Raw genomic sequence first — 25,726 nt, forward strand, 5'->3', positions numbered from 1 at the left:
AGATACCTCAGTGTGCAGAGGTGGACAAACCTTGGTTCCATAAAAATGGTTATCAGTTTGAGGTATTTTTAGTCTACACCATTGTATATGCTAATATATTTGTTAACTTCAGTTTTTACATCAAAGACAGATCCAGTCTTTTCTTCTTTTTGGATCTAGTTGCCTGAATTCAGAAGACAGAAACTCTGTATGACTAGAATTCCAATGATGCTATTTATACCCGGAACCTGTCGTGTATGCCAGCATATAACGAGTGGTGCAAAAGACGATCCCAGAATTTCCACTTAAAATATAGGTTTTGAACCACATTCGCTGCATAAGGACTATCCCAATTCTGGCACTTACCACTAAAAGATTGTTGAGGTTTATGAAGGAGTGAAAACATGAGTCTTTCTAAGAAACCCTGTTTTTTAAGTTTAAAAGCTGTGGTGACTGGCCTCTGCGAGATTTATTGCAATGGTCCTGATGAGGGAGTGGAAACGTAATGCACCCTGATTGTTTCCTGTTTGTCAGCTGTTGCAAATGGCGACTAGTGTATGTTGTTAGCTTTGCTTTCTGGGCTGTTATTTTAAGGTATGTTAGACAGATTTATAATACTTAAATCATTATAATTGCTTTAATATAAACTTTACTATTGATCCAGGTTCCCAAATGTAAATTTCAGTAGAAAAATATTTAGTGGTAGGACCTTAGGAGTTATGTGAGTGTTTTATGCTGTTCTCCATCACAATGGGGACATTAAACCACAGGATATTAAAGTTTAGATTTAATACTTGATATATAAGATAACCCCTGGTTTTGGTGTGACATTTTTAAGGTTCAAACACCATTCTGACATATACAGTATTTATCCTTGATACTAAAACTTTTCTATATTTAGCAAATTATTCCATTAAAATTCATTCTCATACTTCAAAGCTTTAATGTTATGCATTTGGATACTAAAATGATCGTACGTTCCATTCTCATAGCAATTAGACAACAGAAGGTTCTAAGTTCATATCATTATCTCGGATTATTTTTCATTATGTATGCAACTTGATTAACATTTAATTGCAAAATACACATTCCCTAAGTACAGTTTTCTAATAATCAAATACTCCAAATTTTATGTGGTTGAAATATATTTTAGTGAAAAATGTTCAATTTTTATTCAATTAATTTTGATTGGTCTGGATGTTTAACTCTCTGATTTATTTTCCTCTGAGCAGTTGTGTAATATTTTAACGCAAATCGAAATAAACAAATGTAAATAAGTGTCTTCATAAACCTAACAGCCATTTGCAAAATTGGATGTGCTGAGTTCCCAGTACTGGTCCCATGATTCCTCTTCTATTTGCAATTTGCTCATTGCTGGAAAAAATACAATTGACAATTGATTAGTATCCTTCTATATATTTCTTTTCCTTGGTAGCAGCTATAATCTAACCCAATGGTTCTCAACCTTTTTCTTTCCACTCACATACCATTTAAAGTAATGTGATTAGTAAGGGATTGCTTAAGGGTGGAAAAAAAAGTTTGAAAACCACTGTTTTAATCGTCCCTAATTGACGTGTTATGTGCATGGTTTCATAACTCCAAAGGGAATGGACCAATGACAAGCAAAATATTTCAGTAATAATTGCATCTTGAGCAGTGGTTCTCAACCTTCCCTTCCCACCCTCCTACCACCTTAAGCAATCCCTTACTAATGACAGAGCACTGATGGCCTAGGGATTACGTGAGTGGAAAGAGAAAGGTTGAGAACAACTGCAACAAATATTGAAATGTCAGGGATTGTAACCCTAGTCCTATATATCATGCGTAAGAAATACGAATATTGACAGCAGCAAAAACACATCAAGGGAGGGTGCCAGTCATTCATAATCTTTGCTACCAAGAATAGGCAGCACGGTTAGGTGCCAGCGACCGAGACTGGGGTTTGAACCCGGTGCTGGCTGCAAGTAGTTTGTACGTTCTCCCTGTGTCCATCTGGGAGGGAGGGGTGAAGGTCATTTGGGTGTAATTAGACATCACAGACTTGTGGGCTGAAATGGCCTGTACCTGAGCTGTATGTCTAAATTTTTTCTAAATTAAATTTAAAAATGCCTGTTTATAGATTCTGAATGATCAAATCATTGATCTTTAACATAGAAATAAACGTTTAGGCTTGGAGTTTTTAAAATAATGAATGATTTACATTTGGAAGGTACCAGGACTGTGATGTAAAAATCAGCTTCACACTCCATTGACATTGAAGTGAGTTTGTGTTTATATAAAAAGAGAATGATTGTGAGATGGGGAGGTTGAGATTAGAGAGTGGAAGGCAAGGTGCTCCGAGGGGGTGAGATTGGAATGGGTGAGGGGAAAAGTGTAGTTGATAGCGAGGTTGGGGTTAATGCAGAGAAAATGGAGGGCAAGATGTTCAGAGGGGATAAAATGATGGTGAGGTTGGGATTGGTGGAGGACAAGGGATTCCGAAGGGGAACTTAGAAGTGAGAAATACGTTGTATCAGTTTGAATATTTTCCACTTTATGTTAATTTTCATGGGATACTAAAAATATTTTGCTTCATGGATGAGTTTTTTGGGCTGATTTTGCAGAAAAATTCCTGATAATTCTGTGTGGAACCAAAGTACAGTCTTGGATTTCAACACACAATATGTAGAAATGTCAATCATGAACAACCCAGCACTGAATTTCCAATATGCTGAATTATTAAAAAAGTATAAAATTCCAACAGACAGATGTGTGAAGGATTAAATTGTGTTGCTATTCTTAGATTTTTTGAGATTTTCATCTTTTAACTTTTTTTGATTGTTTATTACATTTTGCATATTTTACTGGTGTGGTCAACATTAACTTTAGTCGAGTAGTTCTCAACCTTTTTCTTTCCACTCACATCCCACTTTAAGTAATCCCATTGCCATAGGTGCTCTGTGATTAGTAAGGGATTGCTTAAGGTGGGATGTGGGTGAGAAGAAAAAGTATGAAAACCACTGTTTTAATTGTACCTAATTGACTCGTTATGTGTAGGGTTTCATAACTTCAAAGAAAATTTTTTCTCAAGCAAAAATGTCAGTAACAATTGGGTCTAGAGCAGTAATTCTCAACCTTCCTTTCCCACTTACATACGACCATTAGCAATCCTTTACTAATCACAGAACTCCTATGGCATAAGGATTATTTAAAATGGGATGTGAGTGGAGAAAGGTTGAGAACCACTGCTCGAGACCACACAAAATCACATTATATAAGATCGAACATGGACAAGGAAGGCCACTGCCAGCGATCCTTTCTGAGTTAATGAGTCATCACTTCTCCATGTTAAACAGAACTTGGTAAAAGAAGTAAGAGGTTCAAGAGACATAAAATAAATGCTGGGTTGGATGTTTCAATGCCCATTACTGGAAGGAACTAAGTGGGTCCTGAAGTTCAAACTAGTTCAGTAGTAAATGAAATAGTATGAATGTTGAACCCATTTGATCCAATCGTCACAGATCTACATGCTGCACCTGGCCATAGGTAAGGACGATCATCTCATAGTCCTTGTTAAGATGAAGTTCCATCTTCATACAAAATAATGTTTTCATTGTGGAGCCAATCCAGCAGTTCATATGTCAGCAATCAAGCATCGGGCAACCCAACCAATCGGCAAAAAAAATTGAGGAAATAAATAAGACAAATAAATGATAAAAAAAATAAAAGTTTAAAATTGTAAAAGTAAATGCTCTCCCAAGTAACACATAACCCCTTGGTGAAGAAGGGAGCAAACATTTAGCCAGCGGAGCACCCTGCTCGTGCCCTGCCCGCTACAGCTGTTTGAATAAAGTTTTCAAACTTTTTCTTCTCACCCACATTTATTTTTAATATTAGTAAGATTTATCTTTAAACTTGGGGACGGGGGTTAATTATGAGGGTGGCATGGTCAGCGCAGCAGTTAGCGCAATGCTATTACTGAGCCGGCAATCGGGATTTGAATTTAAATTTTGTATGTTACACAAATTACCTGATTAAAGTGAACTTTACGTAATTATGTACTACAATACTGATTTTTTTTCAAATTACATTGCATTTTGAACTGTGCATTCTTAATGCTGGAGTATTAATTAGGCATCTAATTTGCATATCCGCTATTTGCGATCCCTGTAGGTGCTGGATATTGGAATTTTTACTGTATTGTGGTCCATCTACACCAGCAGATCCCACCACCATCTGCAACCTCATGGCCAACAATTAACTCACTGCATGGATGTCAATTGCAAGAGTTTCTCAGGACAGTGGCCTGGGGTCTAACATCATCTACAGCTTCGACAGTCGCATTTCTTCTATTATGAGAGCAGAAGTAGGAGATGTTTGATGATTATCACCTGCCTACACATGTGCAAAGCAGTGACTAACTCCAGGTGGGGAGAATCTGACCACTCACCTTCGACATTCAATGGCATTACATTCACCAAGTTTCCATAGGCCAACATCAGCCCAAGAGCATAGGGAAGGTAGAATTTGGAGCATAGATCACTTCATAATTATCAAACACATACATGTGTTCATGATGTAAATTCCATTTAAAGTTTCACTTCAAAACATTCAACCTTAGATCCTCATGCAAACTCCTGGACTTCCCTACAAGACCATGGCAGTGGACCAGTGAGGAGCTCAGCTGCTGAAGCATGTGGGGTGTTGGAGAGTGGGAACCAGATATCGGGACTGGGTTTTGAGGGCAAGAAATGTTCCTGCGTGGGTTTCAGACAGTGAAAGCTTCCTGAGTATATAATTTCGGATCTGGGAGCTCGGGTTTGCCAATACATGATAATAAAGGAACCTTAAATCTTAAATGCACCCCAAACTAGCACAAACTAGCACAAATTGGTGGTAGTGTATACCATCTATAAATGCACTGTAATTTCTTGTTGGGCCAGGCTAATAGCCATTCCTAAACCTAGCGCTTCACTCATTGAGGAAGACAAGGAAAGCAGGTGCATTTGTACAACACCACTCCATAACCCCATAATCAAAAATTAAAAGACAAGACCTCTAGGGTGTAATCTCCATGGGTGCAAGGTGAGGAATATTGAGATAGAACTATGTGGCTAAGGAAATGGATATGAGGGCTCCCGTTCCATGGATCATTGGTTTCTCTTGCAGGGAAGATGGGGCACTTACAAGAGGGATGAATTGTACCGGTACTTGACGGACATGTATATACTGGTGGGGAAATTTAGCCTGTGTTTCTTAGGAGAGTTTAAACTAACCCAGCAAGGGAGTGTGGCCAAAGTAGTAGTGTGGCCTAAAGTAGTAGTGTGGCAAAACAGTGGACAGGACAGGCAGCAGTAAGTCAGAGACCAAAATGCATTTACTTTAATTCAAGAACCCTAACAGGTAAGACACCCTCCACATAGCACCTTTCAGGTGCTCTCACTGGGGAGGAGATACATGATTAATTAACAACAACTTAACAAGTGGCAGGCTTGCCAGCACCACCAGAGTGATAAAAAACTTCTCCTGGGCAGCGAGAATGTGACCAACCAAATGAACTGCTCACACTCAACCATCTGAGACTCGCACAATTTAATTTTTTTTATTTGTAATTATGAATAATATCTATTGTTTGTATATACGTGCTAGGTCTGGTTGTGTGTATGCGTGTTGTGCACTGAGGACTGTTTTATTGGGTGGTACTCAGATGGCAATAAATTAGACTTGATGGGACTGTGACATTATAGCAATAACAGAAACATGAGGGAGTGAGGGGAAAGTTTGACAGCTCAATATTTCAGGTAACAGACGCTACAGGTGTGATCGAGGTAGGAGAGGAAAATGTGTTTTTGATTAGGGAGAATATCGCAGGTGTTTCTTGGGGGATTATCCAACGAGGCTCTATCCCCTTATTTCATCCTTCTACCCATAGAGACTCGTTGGATTGTGATTGTAGAATAAACCCCCACAATAGTTAGGAGCTAAAAGAGCAAATACATACGGAGATTGCAGACAGCTGTAATAATAAGAGGTCAGATAAAAGGAAATTTCAACTTCCCTCACGTTGGGAGGAACTGCCATAATGCAAACGGGTTGGGTGGGAAGGAACTTGTTAAATGTTTCCTGGAAAGTTTTCTCAAACGTTATGCGAAGATACTCAAGAAGGGGACAATACTCAAACTCTCATTGGGAAATGAGAAAAGGAGTGTCTGAAGTTGCAGTGGGGGAGTATTTTTGGACCAGTGGCCATAATTCTATTAGTTTTTAAATAATTTATGAGAAAAGATTAAACTTGAAGTCCTAAATTGGGGCTCATTTTGAAGGCAACAGATGGGCAAAGATTAATTGGAGAGACTGATGGCAATTAAGGGACGTCTGATGAGTGGGAGGCCATGTTCCTGTCAGAGTGAAAGATGAAGCTGACAGGATTTGGAAACCCTAGATCATGAGGGACATAGAGACTCCAGATCGGGAAAAGGCAGCACATCAGTGAAGGCAGCTGGAATCAAGCAAATCCCTGGAGTATAAGAGATGAAGGAATATACTTTAGAGAGAATCAAGAAGTCAAAAAGAGGACATGAGATGGCTTTGGCAGATAAGGTAAAGGTAAATCCTAAATATTGTACAAGAACAGAACAGCAACTATGGAGAGAATAGATCAAATTCAGAATCAATGTGGTGTTTTGTGTGTGGAGCCACTGGGGATGGATGAGGTCTTAAATAAATATTTCTTATCCATATTTACTGCAGAGAACAACATAGAAACAAGGGAATTTAAGGAAAAGAATCTTAGACCATATGCATTTTGCAAACTCGTGAAACTAGGTACATTTCTAGTGTATCCTAGGACATTGTGGGAAGGTAGAGAAAAATTGTTGGGGCTTGGTAGTGACGTTTGTATCATCTTTAATCACAGGTGAAGTTCCAGAAGACTCGTGTGGATATAACCAGCAGTGGTGGGTGGAGGTCTTGAGTTATACAGACACTGGATCAGTTGGGACATTGTCCCATGAAGCAAAGCAGGCTGAATGGAGACACAAAATTATAAAGGTCATAGATAGGGTAAATAGTCATGATCTTTTTCCCCAGGGTAGGGGAGCCTAAAGCTAGAGGGCATAGTTTTAAGGTGAGAGGGGCAAGATTTAAAAAGCTGAGAGACAACTTTTTCCAGAGTGTATTGGATTTATGGAATGAAAATTGGTGGAGACAGGTACAACTGCAACTTTTGAAAAGCAAGTATATGGATGTGAAAGGAGAATGTGGGCAAAGGCAAGCAAATGGGACAAGTTCAAGTAGACAATTTGGTCAGCATGGATAAGTTGAGTTGAATGGCAGGTTTCTGAGCTACAATATTGACTGTACAATAGTTCCTTTCCAACCTTATCTCTTTTAAAACATTCATCCGTGCCTCTCTCATCTCCTATAAGCCATGCATAGTTTTTAATCTCTTTTGTCTTAGTGCTACACTATTACAGAACCAGCAACCTGGATTCAAATCTGCCACTGTCTGTAAGAGATTGTATGTTCTCAGAGTGTCTGTGTGGGTTTCCTCCCAGGTTCTCCAGTTTCTTTCCACATTCCGAAGATGCGCAGGGTTAGGATTGGTCATATGGGTATAATTGGGCAGTGCAGGTTTGAGGACCGGAAGGGCCTGTTAGCATACTGCATCTCAAAAACAATTCCCTTTTTACTCCCATTTTCACCATGTCGTCATTGGTTCCAAAGTGGAATGTCCACATTTGACTTTCATGAATATCTAATACTTACAAGAAGATTAAGGGCAGGTAAATCGTATTTTGTAATCTTCACAGCTTCCATTTATTTGATCATTATTTAAACAAACAAATCCAGTTAAAATGTTGCACCTATAAATGCAAGATGAAAGGGTGTGAACATATGGCTGACAATACTTATTGAAGCGAGTTACAATATTATATAATGATAGAATGATTTACTCAGGAATGATGTCATCAGTGCTTGAAGCTGGCTTCCCAGATATTGTCTGTACTTCACAAGCAGTTGGTTTGCTGCAGATTTGATTGGGATACGCTTTCCGAAGATTTTGGAGGTCTTCAAAATCTCCTTGTCCTGATGGGTCATCATGATCAAACCATTGAGTATTCTTGTCACCTAGTTAAAAAAAATGAACAGGAAGTTGATGACAGCAATGTTTTCAAAGATAAAATTGAAGACTCTGGGTTTAAAATTGAAAGGGAAACCGATAATAAATAGTCCCTTCTGATGGATATTGGATGGGTAGGTGATCTAATAAAAAAGACTGCAGATAATCTATAAGGGAAAGCACTTGTGGAGTCACCACCCTGTCTGTTTGTGTTCGTTAAACTAACTTAACAGCAGTGCTGCCGCTCTTGTGAACCCAGGAACAGCGAGGAGCGGAGATACAGTGCTCCTCCGTAGGGTCCTACTGCCTAGTCCAACTGCTGATGGCACCATGCAGGCTTTAAGCTGCATGTTAAAGGGGCCAATGGTATTTTATTTAAAATCCTGAGACCGCGTTGGGCCTAAGATGACAACAAGGGGCTGAAGACTCTGGGAGAGCAGCAGACTGGTTCAGGACACAAGTAATGGGGAGACCATGTTACTGGGAAAGAGAAGCAGAGGAGACAACCTCAACAATGGTGACCACAGTTGCAGGCCTGGAAGGAGCTCTATAGCTGAAGGATGCACCTTATCAGACTCTGGGGATTTGTCCACTGAGGTCAAAGGACTTGCTCCTAGCTGTGAGCAACTGGAGACTTGCTCATGAGAATAAGGTATCGACACTGGGATTACAGAGGATGCTGAGGGCAAGGAGGGCTCCCAAAGGGCTTTGGAGTTGAAGCCTTCCTCATCGTGTTGAAGGTTTGGATTTGGGCTCGGGCTGCCGATTAATTGAACTGAAGTGGAGTCTTGCGTGACTGGAGAGGCTGCAGGAGAGCTGGACGTGAATCCATGACTCTCGTTTGCTTCTCTTTCTCTGACTGTAAGGGGCACCAAGCAAGGCTAATGACAAATACTTGTCTGCCTTATGGCCCTAGTCAGTCCCCATCTATCCAAATTCTTGTATAACCGATCCCTCAGACACCTTCTAATAACTTGCTTACTACTGACATCATGATCACTGGCCTATAATTTCCTGAAATACTTTTAGAGCCTTTCTTAAACAAATGAACAACATGAGCTACCCTTGTAGAGCTCGTCGAAAGAATCAAAGACTTGTTGATCCAAACCAAGGCTTTTATTAGCAAAAGACAGGAGCTCTTCACAGGTGGCCGACCAGTCCGGAATGATCCGACCTGGCTAGGGACACAACCCTTTAAGGCCCAGACAATAGGCGTGGCTTAGCTCTCAGCCAATCGCTGTAAGCACAGTCTAGATACAGTAACTATTTACACTATGTACATTGGTGATAGATCTGTACTATCACAACCCTCCAATCCTCCAGCCCCTCACCTGTGGCTAAGGACACGTTAAATATATCTGCCAGGGCTTTTACGATTTTTATACTTGCCTCCCTCCTGGTCTGGAGAATTCTTTGTCAGGCCCTGGGGAATTAGCCACACATATTTGCTTTAAGCCAACAAGCATCTCCTCCTCTTTAATCTTTTAGGCCCTGGAGAGTGTGGTCGAATAGAGAGACCTTGAGGTACAGGGTGCATAGTGTGATGGATACCTATCATTTCGTCACTTGGTCACAGGGTGTCACCTGTGGCCACTCACTATGTAAAGGTGAGACAATTGTCAATTGAACACTTCTGACCTTCTCGGCTAGAAAGGCTGTATTAGGTTTCTTGGTTGATTAAAGTTGCACTTCAATCTCACGAGCTACTTGGTTGATGTGTCGCTACACATAGTTCTTTGGGTGGGGCATTGAACACAAAAGTTGGGACCTAATATTTCAGCTGGATAAGGCATTAGTGAGATGACATTTATTACTCTGTGTAGTTCCATTTTCCTAGTTTTAGGAATGACATCAATAAGTTGGTAGGCTGCAGAGGAAATTCATCAGGACTGTTGGGACTGGAGGGGCCAGGTTGGGACTGGAGGGTGGACAAATTGGGTCTAGAACAAACAAGGCTGAGAGGTAATCTCACAGAGATTTACAAAATCATAAGGGGCATGGATAAAGTGAATGTGTTTTCCCTCAGAGGATGGCTTGCATGAGCTGATGAACAATCTAGAAGTGGGTATAATTATAACTTTCAAAAGAATTTAGATATATTTGTGGATAGGAGGAGCCGAGAAAGATATAGACAAATGAGATTAGCTAGAATCTCAACTTGGTCAGTACTGAGCTGTTGGGCTGAAGGGCCTATTCCATGCAGTATAACTCTGACTCTATTTCAGATGTCCTGAATGGAAGGCCTTGTCTTGAGATAAGCTGTGACAGAGTGAAAGGGATAGCATCCTTACAGGAGACAGTGAATTTGTAGTAAATCTTTATCTGAGATGGAATCAGAGATCAAGAAAGGGGGGAGAAGTGTCAGAATATGTCCAAGTAAATTTGATAGCATTAATGGAGGTGAGCCTCAAAGTTTATAAACCTGGTGAGTTCTGCATTGCTGTCGGAAGCAGCCTCTATGCAGTCATCAGTGACATGGAGTAAAAGTTGGGGAGTGTTACCAGAGTAGGTTTGTTCCACGTTGCCAACAAAATGGCAGGCATAGCTAAGGTATTCAGGGTGAGATCGAGTTCTGCTGGGTTGGATGAAAGTGCGGGCAGAGGGAAACTGATTGAATAGTTGTTCTGGAAAAAAAGTGGAGGGCTCTCCTGATGGGGGAAGAGAAGACGATAAATAAAGTGCTCATACTTACAAAACGTTCGGGGGCAGGTAAATCGTATTCTATAATCGCGGCAACTATTATTGCCCTGCTCTGCATTCACACAGATAAATCCATTTGAAAGGTCACATCTGTTTTAAATAAAGTATCATAATGTAATGAAATAAAGTCAATCAGAGAAAAAAATTGAGGGTTTCTACTCAGCCACCATTCAGTAAAACAGTAAAACCTACTTTGCTAGGTTCCATATCATTTAATTTTCTAACCTAAGAGAAACTTGTCAAACTAATACTTAAATTACTGCCTCTCATCTTTTTGGAGATAGGATTCCAGATTTACACTATATACATAACTGTTTCTAGATGACACCCCAGAATCGACTAGCTTTAAATTTATAGCCCCTTATTCTGGGTTCTCCACCAGAGGAAACAGTTGCTCTCCATTTCTCCAATTATCCTTTTAAGTGTCTCACATTTTTCAGAACACAGCTTTCAACGCAAGACCAATCCATGAAAGTGCCTTTGTAATTAACCTAAACTCCTCCCAGGTCAGCATGTCCTTTTCAAACTAACAGCAGCATCTGAGGCATGTTCCATCCCACTCCTATGCATTAGTTATTATTGGTCTGCTCATCGAGTAATATTCAGTCAAGCTCTTGCTGTATACCTAGGTTCAGTTTATGGCAGAATTTGCATCTCAAGTTGGATAAAGTTGCATCTCAATATTGGAAAACCAGGCAAATTTCTACAGATGTGTGGTGGAGGGTGTGCTGACCAGCTGCATTATGGGCTGGTGTGGGGGGAGTCGGCAAAACTTCTGAGTCAAAAACCCTGCAAAATGTAGTGGATACAGCCCATGGCATCACAGGCAAAACCTCCCCACTACTGAGAATGTCTTCAGGGAACGCTACCACCAGAAAGCAGCAGCAATCATCAAGGATCCACATCTGCCAACACACGCTCTGATCTCGCTGATACCATCATAGGCTCACACCACCAGGTTCGGGAACAATTGCTCCACCGTCAGACTCCTCGACAATAAACTCAATCGGGGAATCACTTAAGGACTCTTACTTTTGCACTTGATTGTTTTTTTTTCCATCTCTGTAAACAGTTCGTTTACATTTATTTATTTGTTTACATGTGTATGTTGTGTATAGTTTTTTTGCACTACCAATAAGTGCCCGCAGGAAAAAGAATCTCAGGGTTGTATGTGATCTCATGTATGTACTCTGACAATAAAACTGAAGTGTATTCTAGATCTCATCCATGCTCATCCATCAGAACCTTTGAATATGTAAAGGCATGCACACAATCAAATAACTGATTCCTTATACATTTTATAAAGTTATTAAATTTATAAATCTAAATTTGCACATACAGTAACAGGCCCTTCTCAGCCATGAGCTCATGCCACCCAATTAACCTACAATCCCCAGTACGTTTTGAACGGGAGGAGGAAACTGGAGCCCTGGGGAAAACCTATGCAGGCACAGGGAGAACGTACAAACTCTTTACAGACAGGATGGGATTCGAACATAGTTTAACAGTGTTGCGTTAACCTGTAACAATTTTCTATGATTTTATGATCCCTAAAGCTCTCTGCTACAGATTACCCTCTTCAATCATAACTTATTATCAGATGAAGTCAGTACTCCTGCACATTATTACCAATTACATCCTGCAAATTGGAGACCATACTATCTGTCTCCTATCTTCTTCTCAGTTTCCTACCTCAAATTGCACAGATCATTATACAGTCTATCATGGGGCACCTTATAAAATGTCTTCTGAAGATACATAATCGCTAGCAGTAAGTATTACTTACTCAGGAATGACATCTCCAGTGCTTGAGGCTGGTAATCCATCTGTTGTCTCCACTTCACAGGCAGTGGGATGACTGCAGATTTTATTAGGATTTTCTTTTCTGAGATTCACAAGGATCTCATAATCCCCATTTCCAGATGGACCATCACGATCAAACCATTGGGTTTTACAGTCGCCTGATTAAAGGAAAGCCAAAAAATGCACTGCTAGCAATATTTTGAAATGCTTCCAAAATAAAAGTGCAACTTATTGAATTCAAAACAAGTTTTGTTTTACAAACTTAGCACCCAGAATCAGTCTTGTTAGCCATGGGTAGGATTGGTTAGAACCAGGTGTTACTGGCCTGTGATGGAATATTCTGCAGAATCAGTGACTATTATTTCCCCCACTCTTGATACCTTTCAAGACATTTATGTCATCATTTTGAAAACAAAAGCATGGATTGCATTTAAAAAAATGATCCTAAAATGCTGTGTGCATTGAACTTCTTGTAGCAGCTTTACATCAAGAAAAACTTCAGCTGGGGGGGGGGGTGATGGTGGAGACAGGCACGTCCATGTAACGTAAATAGAGGGTTATGGGTATGTGGTTGGGAAGGGTTAGATTGTTGTGGAAGGGTTTACATAGGTTGTCTCCACATGATGGACTGAATAGCCTGGGCTGTGCTGTAACATCCTATGTTCCATACAAACAGTGGGCCCAATAGTTTCTCAGCAATATCCTCTCTCATGTTATTGCAGTCGATGCGATCACCTTGCCCTAATCTACCCTCACCCCACACTACACAAATAATACACCGTAACAGCAAAACAAAACAATGAACAGGATAAATATTTTGAATTACATATATGGTTAAGATATTGGATTAGAATCACTTCATAGAACTCACATACAAAGTTGTATTTAAAATTTGAGAAATACCCAGTGCTTTTGGACAGATTAGATTACAAGGCGACTAAATGTAAACAGTTCTTCTTCTTTCTCCATTGTTTTCTGTTTATTCCCTTTTGCTATTGACAAAGGGTGTTCAGATCATGTAACTTCACACAAGAAGGTTCTCAAACAATTGTAATTCAAGGAATCAAATCATCTTTAAGCAGACATTTCCACATTGTTTTCCTAGTCAGCTTCTGTTAGTTAAGAAGCTCTTTGAAAATATGCAATTATTGATTAAACTGGGAAATGTCTGGCACACTAATAAACATTAAGGCTATTTTTCTCAGTCCTCCATCGCAATGGTTTCCAGTTTTATAGAATCATACAATATCAACGCAGGCCCATTGGTCAAGCAAGTCTGCACTCTTCATCTCTTAATACCCATTCACATTAATGCAATTTACTCCTGTCACGCACCCCTCAACTCTTTAGCTGCTTTCAGGTGGCCAGAATACCCCGATGTAAAGCCGCCTATTCCACATGTCGGGTGGCCACCTGAAAGCGCAAAACCCGGCCCCAAGGAGTACTGACCCATCCCTCCTTGGGGAGGTGTAATCTCTGCATCCGAGCAGTCCCCCGAGGCACCTGAAAGCAGCAGCGGCTGCTAGGGGCGGGGCGGGCTGATGACGTTGTGGTGAGTCGTCAGCTTGAGACGCTTTGGCGCTATTTTTGAAAACCTGAGTGTGTGCAGGCTCGGCATTACCGGTACAGTCACATTTTTCGGTACATTAGACGCTTATTTCGACCCTGTGGCTTCAAACGCCATGATCCTGTGTTCCATTTTGCTTCAGCATCGACACCCTGCAAATGACGTCACGACAGTGGGTGGGACTATGGCCACAGTCGACAGGAGCCGGCGTTCGCTCCGAGGCCCTTCTCCTGCAGCCAGTCCTTTCAGGTGCCAGAACAGCACCTTCAGCACTGCCACCTGAACGATGATTCCCACACACCCACAGCCGCTTCTGCAGGCACATTCTCGGAGTGATTGCACCTGAAAGCATCTTTTCTCACGCACATCCCCATCCTTTTCTGCCTTTCATTCACATACGAGCAATTTACAGTAGTCAATGAATTTGCTAATCTGCTCTCCTTGGAATGTGGGAGGAACCCAGAGCAAATGCATTGGGTCATCAAGAATATGCAAAATCTACACAGACAACACCAGAGATCGGTGCCTTGCTGCACCATTGTGCCACTCAAGGCAACTTAAACACTGAGTTGGGGAAATTAAACTGGACAATCAGTCTTTCCTGGATACCTGTCCATCTTTAGATCCAACTGACATTTTCTCTGAGAAATGAGTCAGGAGATTGGGAACAATCACTTCTGGAATAAACATCATTTAAGGCACAATTAAAAATCACTAGAAAGATGATGTGCTGTTCATTGCAAATGAATAGCAAATTGGTTCTCTATTCAGCAAGTTAAAACTATGCAAATCTTAGAACCAAATTTAGACTGTAGTTCAATGGTTCTCAACCTTTTTCTTTCCACTCACATCCCACTTTAAGTAATCCCAATGCCATCGGTGCTCTGTGGGATGTGAGTGGGAAGGGAAGGTTGAGAATCACTTCTCGAGATCCGATTGTTACTGAAATATTTTGCCTGAGAAAAATTTCCTTCGGAGCTATGAAACCGTGCACATAACGAGTCAATGAGGTATGATTAAAACAGTGGTTTTCAAACTTTTTCTTTCCACCCACCTACCACCTTAAGCAATCCGTTACTAATCACAGAGCACCTATGGCATACTTAAAGTGGTATGTCAGTGGAAAGAAAAAGGTTGAGAATGACTGATTTAGTTTGAAAGCCTACAGGTAGCAGAATCACCCATCTCCCTGCTGTAATGTAGCCTTCTTACGCAGAGTTTGGTAGAACCATCCAGACAATGAAAGGGTCTTTCTCTCTTCCTGTGTTGTTAGATGCATCTTAATTTTTGGTATGGTACAATAATGACCAATCAGGAGAAACAATTCATAGGGTGTCAATCTTTTGGAACATCCTGAGAGGTTATAATATGAAAGCAGTTCTTTTAATTTCCTTCAGTTTTCCCCAAAAAACTGGCCAAACTGGAGATTCCTATCGGGGATCATGCCGTGCTTCTCATTTCAACAAAGAATAAAAACCATGAGCCCCTTGATTAATGCCAATTTGCTCCCCTCTGGGAAAGTAATTACAAATTAATTCACAAGGGGGAACTACTCAGTTAAATGCTTCAGCAAGGGGGCAGCACTTTTAAATAGCATTCTCATCTTGATGAGCTGACCCTTTCAATCAAGAACACCTTCCATACTCGTTGGTGAACATCATCCTGAAGGAATATGATACTGAAGTCGTGGTGTTTCGTCCATATGGTGTGATTACACCCATATGCGTTCCTTGAGGTTGCAAATACTTTTAAGGAACACCCTAAAATAAATCGAATAAAGCATGCCAGGTCATAGATGCATTTCATGTTCAGACAAACCTGTGCATGAGGCTTTCTGACTGAAAAAATGTTTTGCTTTGTTCAGCAGCTGAAGTACTTAACCCAGAACTTGTATTTGAAAACAGTAATATTCAATATAAGAGATTTTACAGAAGTCTTACAAAAAGATTCAGGGCAGGTAAACCTTATTCTGTAATCTTCACATTTCCCATTTGCTTGCTCAGCATTGATACAAGAAAATCCAGTGGAAACACTGCATCTGTTGAAAACAGGAAAGAATAATGGAGATTGTAAAATTATCTGTAAGATTCAGAACAAAACCACAAAATCAAAGTAAATATATATATTTACGGTGGAATATTATTGCCAGTGTTTGAGGCTGGAATCCCAGATATAGTCTGCACTTCACATGCACTAGGGTTACTGCAAATCTGAGCAGGATATGCTTTCCTTAAATTCACAAGGTCTTCAAAGTCCCCTTTTCCTGTTGGATCGTCACGATCAAACCAACGGGTAAAGCAACTGCCTGATTAAAGGAAACAAATAAAACAACATTTTAAATTTAGAGTGGCGGACAGCAAAAAACACTATTACAGCGCCAGCAATCCTGGTTTGAATCTGGTGCTGTGTGTAAGGATTTTGTACCTTGTCTTGTGGGTTTCCTTCGGTTGCATCAATTTCCTCACACACTCCAAAAACCGTTAGGGCGGCATGGTTAACATAGCTGCTAGCGCAACACGGCCAGCGATCGGGACCGGGGTTTGAATCCCACACTGGAGTTTGTACGCTCTCCCCGTGTCTGCGGGCATTTTTCCCAGGGGACCCCCACTGGGGCTTGTAGATCAATTGGGTGGCACAGGCTTGTGGGCAGAAAGGGGCCATGACTGTGCAAAATTAAAGAATTCATTTAAAAAATAATTAAATTAAAATTACATTTAAATAAATAAATTATACACGAGGTTTGTCGGTTAATTGCTGTATTTGGGCTAGAAGGGCCTGTTATCATGCTCTATGCTGAAATATAAAGAGCTTTAAAAGTTGATGCAATGAGATGGGGTGATTAAAATATGAATATGCAGCTGGTAACAGATAAATGATGGCTTTTACTACGTTTTAATGGAATTGAATACAAATTAATTTCCAGAAACGCTAAGGAACTAAAAGTCTAATGAAAAATAAATTAATAAAATAATAGGTACTGCTAAAATGATGGCAGGAATATCTGCACCAGAAAGGGGTAGCTATGGAGTGAGTCAGTCTTCTAAATTTTGCTTACTAATATCCAATTGTACAAGTATAACCCAACGAATCAGTGTTTTCCAGTCTTTGGTTCAAAAACATTTTTTCGGCTTGGCTTCGCGGACGAAGATTTATGGAGGGGGTAAAAAGTCCACGTCAGCTGCAGGCTCGTTTGTGGCTGACAAGTCCAATGCGGGACAGGCAGACACGGTTGCAGGGGAAAATTGGTTGGTTGGGGTTGGGTGTTGGGTTTTTCCTCCTTTGCCTTTTGTCAGTGAGGTGGGCTCTGCGGTCTTCTTCAAAGGAGGTTGCTGCCCGCATAGTTATAAAACATATACAGACAAACGATAAACATGTAGTACACATATAAATAAATATTGCTAAATAAATAGTAGAGTCTCAGAGGGTTTGCATGAGAAATTCATCAGTCGTTCAGCATTGCCCATGGGAAGCAGGAGTTCCTCAGCCTGGTGGTTCTGGCTCTGATCCTTCCAACAGGAATAGCTGGATGATGCCATGTGCAGGGTAATAGGGATGCTTAACAATTTTGCCCAGCCCTCTTCAGACAATAATCCTGGTAGCTCATGTTGATGGAGGGAAGGGAGACCCCAGTGATCCGCTCTGTTGCTCTTATGGTCCTTTGGATTGACCTCCGATCCAATGCTCCATGGTCACCGTACCACACTGTGATGCAGCCAGCCAGGATGCTCTTAATAGAGCTCCTGTAGAAAGTTGACAGGATGGTGGGTGGTAGTCTTCTCAGGAAGTGTAGTCAGTATTATGCCTTCCTGGCAAGTGAGGAGATATTGGGTGACCAGGATATATCATATTTTAAGAGGATTCCAAGGAACTCGGTGCCCTCTTCTCTCTCCACTAACCCAACAATTAATGTGTTGTGGAAGTTGGGTCTATTGCTGATTAGAGTAGGTGAGGATGAAGAGTCTGAATACTGTTGGAAAGAAACTGTTTTAGTACCTTGAGTTGCTGCTTTTCAGGCTTCTGTCCGATGGTCGCAGTGACGAGGGTGGTGAGGGTCGTTTACGATGTTGGCTGCCTTGTTGTCTAAGTGTCTGCAGAGGATGGGAAGTTGAAGCCTATGATGGATCTGGCCACATTTCTGCAGCCCTCTGCATTCTTGGGTACTTGACATTCACACCAGGCTGAGAGGCAACCAGTCAGTATACCTTCCACAGTGCACCTGTGGAAATTTGATAGAGTATCCAATGACATGCCATATAGAGGTGTTGGTGTGCTTTCTTCAGGATTATCTCTGTTCTTGGTCAGGAAAGGTCTTCTGAAATAAGGACTCCCACCAACTTGGAAGTTACGACTCTCTTCACCTAAGAATAAGCGTGTGGTTCCTCAGCCTCTCCTTCTCAAAATCAGATCATTGGTCTTGGTGACAGTAAGAGCAAGATTGTGGTTCTAGCTCATTATTTCCAGTTATTCAGCCAACAATGGTGGTATCATCAGCGAATTTGTTGCAGAGGAACTTAGCTGTGCAGTCAGAAAGGAGCATGTTATTGCCAAGCTGTGCTGATTGGGGTCTACTGATGAGAAAGTCAAAGATCTCTTTCAAGTCAAGCAAGAATTTAGAAATATGGGAATGTGGTTTATCTGCTGGCATGGATTGAAATTTAGTTGACACAGGATTTAAAGACAAAGAATAAATCAATTAGGTATAGTAGTGCGTAATTAATATGGACCAGTACTTGAGACCCAGTTATCCACAATAATTTGGAACTAATGTAATATTTTTGTAAATTTGCTTGGTGGGATTTTGGATTGTGTACTTGATGCTACATAATTCAAGGTGATTTTGAAGCAGTTGAATGGATGGACGGATATACTGCAGATGCATTGTAATGTGAAGCTATTCACTTTGATACGAAAAATACAAAATCAGGCACTGATTGATGTACAAGTGCATCTGGCTGTCCTTATAGAGCAGTCTCTGAAAGCAAACCTGCAGGTCCTCACACAGTTAAGAAGGAAAATGGTTTGTTGGCCTTTATTGCAAGGTTTTGAGTAAGGAAGGAAGGGGATGTCACACCACAATTGTACAGGGCTTTGGTGAGATCACACCTGGAGCAGTCTGTTTGATTTTGTTTCTCGCTATAGAGCCAGTACAATAATGCTCGTTGGAGAAACACAAGAACTGTAGATGCTGGAATCAAGAACAAGTAAAGAGGAGCTAGATATTCAGCAAGCCATTCAGCATCCAAGGAGAGAAATGGACTGTCAGGATAGTCAGAACCCGAAACATTGTCTCCTGTTTGCCAGGCATCACTTTATCTGCAAGCAGCCTCTCCCAATAAACCTTTGCAAGTTCCTATCTAATACTATCAAAATTAGTCTTGCCCCAAATGTGAACTTTGACTTGTGGACCAGTTCTAGCGATCTCCATAACTATTTTAAAGCTTTGATGATCATTCATCTTCCCCACTGACATTTCAGCCACTCGTGCTGCCTCACTTCCTATGGGAAGGTTGTGGAGAAGGAGGAGAATCGATATCTCCAGATGGGCCATTGACAAGTTCCTTGAGATAATATTTCTCAACACTTCTTCACCATCCAAGCCCTTTGCACGATGGCAGTTCGGATCGATGCATGGAAAATTTAAATCCCAGACTCTTAACAACCCTATTATTCTTTCCACGCTTCGACCCGAACTGCCATCGTGCGAAGGGCTCAGATGGCGAAGAATTGACGAAGAGTTGAGGAATGTTATCTCCAGCAACATGTCTGTGATTTTCCAGACTAATTCCAACTGACTATTGTAATGTGATCACTCCCTTCTGATTCCTCAGTTTCTTTCACTTACTGGATGATCCACCTGGAATATTCTAAGTACTGTGCGATTTATGCCCTAAATCCTAATTAATAAAGAATCTTGAACCTCTCTTCAATTTAATCCTGCTGCAAATAATATAAAATATATAGTTTATTTTAAGTTAGAAATAAATTAGGATCTGATAAGACATCCAGAACTTTGGGAGCAACAGATCATCAAATGGTAAATTATTTGTAAAAATTGGGTGTAAAAGATTCTAACTGCATATGCCATATCCAAAATAATATTTATTCTCAAGAAATAACTCCAAAACAGATTATTTGGCAGTTTGCTATATTGCTTTTGTTGACCTTGTTCATGTCACATTTCTTACATTGCAAAAGGCGATTTCATTCCAAAATTAATTTTCCATTTGTTGAGGTGACATGAGAATACAAAAAAAAATACTATCTATTGGTAAACCCTTTGTTAAGAGACAATAGAAATAGGAGCAAAGAACAATTTGGTTGATTTTCGTCCTTACCATCTAGACAGCAATCTGGAGTAGACTAAACTATTGAATGATTTTCTTTTCAGTGGTTTGAAGTTCACTAACAAATAATCTGCACTACATGTGTAGGATAAATTTTATAACAGTTGAATAATCTGTGAATGGGTTAAGTCAACAAATTTTCCATGGTTTATCCCAGGGAACAATAAGCATGTTTTTTTATGAATATGAAATACTTACAAAAAGATTCAGGACAGGTAAATCGTATTCGATAATCTTCACAGACCCCATCAATTTGTTCTTCATTCACACAAGTAAACCCAGTGGTAATGCTGCACCTATTTTAATACAGAATAAAATAGTGTGAGCTATGTTCTTGTACAAAATTGATGTCTTTCGAATAATTTCTCAAACTCAAATAATGTGTCAGTAATTGTTCTTTTACGGAGCAATGTTCTCTCCTGTATCTGAAGCTGGAATTCCTGATAATGTCTCCACTTCACAGGCAGTTGGATTACTGCAAATCTGATCTGGATATTCCTTTTGGAGATTTACAAGAGTTTCAAAGTCCCCTTTTCCTGATACATCATCTCTGTCAAACCACTGAGTTTTGCAATTACCTGGTGGAAGGAACAAACAGAAGGCAGATTAGTGGAATTAAGATGAGTGGCTTTGTTGAAGGATAGAAGGGATAGAAAGAATGTGATGCCATGAGGAATGACATGCAACGGCACGACTTCATGGGATTAGTTAAAAAGTACCTATTTAGAAAAGATCTTTTAAAAGAAAACTATTTTAAAGACAGTATAAAATATCTAACTAAATTTTTAGGATGTCGCCTAAAAAAGAAAAAAAATGCCTAAACTAACTCCTACTAAGAAGTTGGAAGAGAAGAAGAAAAAAGAAACTGGGCCTACCTTAGCGTCGAAGCATTTTCTGGATCTGCCGGTGAGACCTGGGAGAGGGACCTTCCTCTGGAGCCTTCTTCACGTCGACTCGTAAAGGTGGCGCCGGAGGAAAAATTAAACTGCATCAAGAAGGCGCAAGAAGTCGGGCATGCGCAGTGTAGTAGAAAAGAAGGTTGATGAAAAAAAACTCAAGGTCTCTTAAAGGGGCAGCCCAGCGTGTCAACTTCAGAACATGGAGACACAAGCCCAGTGGAAGAAGCTTCAGAAGAGTTTGATACGTCAAGTTCAGAAGATGAACGAGTAAGATTAAATCAATTATTGATGAACTTCGAATTAAAATTAATTAGTCTCTGGAAAATAATTTTAAATTGTCAGAAGAATTGAAGCAAGCTAAAACAGATTTGACCGTTAAACTGGATCAAACATTGAAGGTGATGAATAATGTTTCAGAAAGAATGGATAAGTTGGAAAATAAGGTTCAAGATATTCGAGAGGAAGTGCAACGTATTGAAGATAGATCTAATATGTCTGAAGATTCAATGATTAGTTTAATTTCGATGAATGAAACACTGTTGGAGAAAGTTGATATTTTGGAAAATTATAGCAGAAGAAATAATGTTAAATAGTGGAATTATCCGAAGGTAAAGAAGGAGAAGATGTGATTCATTTTTTTCAAGAATGGATACCGAAGATATTTGGAAAAGAACATTTTGAAGACAAGATTTTAATCTAAAGAGCCCATAAAGCTTTAAGAACAAAGCCAGAGATCCCAATCTATTCTGGTTAGATTTTTGAATTACCAGGATAGAGAGGGGCTCCTCGGTTTGGCGATGAAAAGGGCTAAGGAATATGAACCTTTGAACTATGAAGGGGATAAGATTTTTTTAAAATCCAGATTTGAGCCAAGAAAAGGAAAGAATTTAATCCAGTTAAGAACGTTTTGTATGATAAAGCTTACAGATTTGTGTTGCGTTATCCTGCTACTTTGAAAAATTTTGAACCAGATCCACAGAGTATTTTTTTCACAAATTTTGTTCAAGCTAATGAATATGCTCAGAGTTTGCCTAAAGTTCAAGTTAGAGAAGGCACTGGTTTGTTGCATTGAATTTAATATTCAGGGAGGGTTTTCCCCCTCACCCCTTTTTTGATGGATAAAGAACTGATATGATATTATCTATTCTTGTGTGAGATGGAATTGGTTGACTAAATGAACATTTTTTTCGTGGGGGTCGGGGAATTTGGTTTCTGACAGTTGCGTGTATTTTTGGGGCTGAGCCATGACCCGTAAAATGGAGGGAGGTAGCGCTGGTTCTTCCTGTGCTTATTGGGTGGAGATTTTTGTTTCTTTTTTTTCTTTTTAATAATTAAACATGTTGTATTTAATCTGGACTATTTTAATGTTTTTGATTGCAGATAGTGACGCTCAGGACCAAATTATTTTATGGGAATTCTTCCTGGATGGGGGTGATGAAAAGGGATTTTAAAAATAGGAAAAATGAATACAAAATTAAGATTATAAATTTTAATATTAATGAGATTAACAGGACAATAAAAAGAAAAAAAAAAAATTGCCTTATCTTATGAAATTAAGATTTGATATTGATTTTTCACAAGAAACTCATTTAACCGAAAAAGAACACCTAAAATTGAAAAGAGATTGGGTAGATCAAGTAGTCCTTTCTTCATTTAATTCTAAAGCCAGGGCAATGGTGATTTTATTTAAGAAAAATTTACCAATTAAAGTTCAGAGTATGACTACAGATCTTTGCAAATAAATATATAATTGTCAATTATTTTCTGAGGAATGGACTTTATTAGATATATATGCACTGAAAATTTTATACAAGACAATTTGTTAAATTTGGTGGATGTCTATGGAACTATTTTAGTAGGATTTCAATTTTTGTTTGGATCCATTCTTAGATAGATCATCAAGAACAATCAAATTAAATCTAAAGCAGGTAAAGCTATGTTATATTTAATGAAGGATTTAAATTTAGCTGATATATGGAGAAAGAAACATCCCAGGGATAGAGATTATTCATTTTATACTAACTGATTTGATTCATACTCTAGAATTGAATTATTTTTACTTTCAGCTCAAAATCAATCAAGAGTTTTGAATACTGATTATAAAACAAGAATAATATCTGATCATTCTCTATAATTTCTCTATTATGGATGAAATTGGAATTTACTGAAAAACAGCAGATGGAGATTAAAGTCTTTGTTATTAAAAAGGGAAGATTTTTGTGCTTTTATATTGAATTATTTTGTGATACCAGCATACTCAAGTTAATTTCTAAATTACAGAAAATGTAACCCCGGAAATCCTCGGTATGTCAAAGTGGACAGGCGACTGGAATCATCTTCGTTAAAGAGAACAACCCTAGAGCTCCAGCAAATGAGGGAGCACAGATAAGAAACTAATTTATGTAGATACATCATACTTACAGAATGAATCTGGGCAGGTAAATCGTATTCTATAATCTTCACATTTTCCATCACTTTGCTCTGCATTGACACAAACAAATCCTGACATAACGTTGCAGCTGTTGAATAGAAAAGAGGAGATTGTTTAAAAAGAAGTCATCATTAAAACAAAGCCATGGATAAAATAATATACGAATAAAGAAGCAGAGATGGAAGTTCGTCTTTGGTCACCAGTGTTAAACAGCTGTTGAAATGTGGGGAGCTGTGGTATTCCCTCTTCATATGTGGTTGTAAAAGCTCACATGCACAGCAAGGGCATCCAGTCCTCCAGCATCCATTTACCAGTGATTAAAGATGAACTTCTATCCCATAGCTTGAAAATATAATGGAAGGAATTATCTGATACCTTGAAACAGCATCACCAGTGCTTGAGACTGGAATTCCAGATAATGTTTCAACTTCACAGGCAACTGGATTCGAGCAGATACGACCTGGATATTCATTTCGGAGATGTGTAAGATGTTCATAATCACCAAATCCTGTTGGGTCATCACGATCGAACCACTGAGTTTTGCAATTGCCTGATGTGTGGAAAATGTGAACAAGATATTCAGGTAGAATTATCAAATGAGCACTAAGTTAATGACAGTGGGGGGAGGGGGGGGGGGTGGGGGCGGGGGGGGGGTGGGAAACTATATTTTGTGAATGAGTAGATCATCTCAGATGTCCAGGAGTGGAACTCCTCATTTTGGAAGCAGATGTGGCAGAAACTGAGAAATTTAAAGAAAGGAATAAAATCATTACAGAAGAAGTTAGTGGAGACCCCACACTTCACTTGGGAATCCGTTGATGAAATTTACTACATCTGATGCTCACTATGAGGCCTCTTCTACATTGGGGGGATGGGACGCAGACTGAGAGATCACCTCATCGAGTGCCTTCACTCTCAACGCAATAACAGTAATTGCAAACCCCATTGCCATTGATATTTTTGACCATGGCCTCATGTACTGCCAAGTTGAGGCCACCCGCAAATTGAAGACACAACACCTTATATTCCATCTCAACAATCTCCAACCTGACAGCATTGATAATGAATTTTCCAATTACTGTTAACATCCTCTCTTGCCATAACCCTCTGTCTCTCTTTCTCTTGAGCCCCACACTTTACCTTCCTTCATCATATAGTTGTTATCTTAGCCCTCGGCCCACTCTCCCTTCACAGCTTTCGATTCTATCTCCCACCAGTAGCCTCCTATCTGTAGCCTGTACTACTCTCCCTTCCATCCACCTTTTTATTCATGCATCTGCTTGATTTTCAAAACTCCTTAGGATTGGGCTAATTTAAGTTCTCAGGAGTCACTATCTTGGAGGATCTTTCCAGGACTTAACACACTAATGGCATCGTGAAAAAAGCATGTCAGCACTTCTATTTCCTCAGGAGTTTGTGGAGTTTTGGTAAGACATTGGAAACCCTGGCGAATTTCTAAGTTGTGGGGTGGAAGGTGTGCTGATTGGCTACATCACAGTCTGGAATAAGGACAACAATATCCATGCAAAAGGTAGTGGACACAGCCCAAGATAAATCCCTCCCCATCATCATTTACAGGGAACGGTGCCATTGAAGAGCAGCAGGAGAGATCAAGGATCCACATCACCCAACACACGCTCTGTTCTCGCTGCTCCCATCAGGAAAAAAGTTTTGATGCCACAAGACTTAAATCACCAGGTTCAGTTACAGCTGCTACCCTCCACCATCAGACTCCTCCACAACAAACTCAATCAGGGACTCATTTAAGTATCCTTACGTTTGTACTTTTTTGATTTTATATCTCTCTATATTGCAGTCAGTTTTATTAAATTTCTTCATATCTTTACATGTATAAATTGAGTCCATTTTTTTTGCACCGCCAATAAGTGGTAATTTCCCATG

General features: G+C 39.8%; 1 protein-coding gene across 1 annotated transcript in view; it reads right to left on the reverse strand.

The window, feature by feature from the left end:
• Positions 1–902: 902 nt before the first annotated feature.
• LOC138752975 (mucin-5AC) overlaps positions 903–25,726 on the reverse strand; it is a gene marked incomplete at its 5' end in the record, with an annotated part of 34,787 nt that continues 9,963 nt past the window's right edge. The window contains 11 exons of the mRNA XM_069915575.1: positions 903–1,353; positions 7,726–7,823; positions 7,914–8,088; positions 10,773–10,870; positions 12,567–12,741; positions 16,091–16,188; positions 16,281–16,455; positions 20,693–20,790; positions 20,898–21,072; positions 23,815–23,912; positions 24,200–24,374. Of these exons, the coding sequence (XP_069771676.1) occupies positions 7,733–7,823; positions 7,914–8,088; positions 10,773–10,870; positions 12,567–12,741; positions 16,091–16,188; positions 16,281–16,455; positions 20,693–20,790; positions 20,898–21,072; positions 23,815–23,912; positions 24,200–24,374 (1,358 nt within the window). The remainder of the gene's footprint in view (positions 1,354–7,725; positions 7,824–7,913; positions 8,089–10,772; positions 10,871–12,566; positions 12,742–16,090; positions 16,189–16,280; positions 16,456–20,692; positions 20,791–20,897; positions 21,073–23,814; positions 23,913–24,199; positions 24,375–25,726) is intronic.

This window comes from Narcine bancroftii, chromosome 2 (assembly GCF_036971445.1).
Source record: "Narcine bancroftii isolate sNarBan1 chromosome 2, sNarBan1.hap1, whole genome shotgun sequence".
Classification (NCBI taxonomy): Eukaryota; Metazoa; Chordata; class Chondrichthyes; order Torpediniformes; family Narcinidae; genus Narcine; species Narcine bancroftii.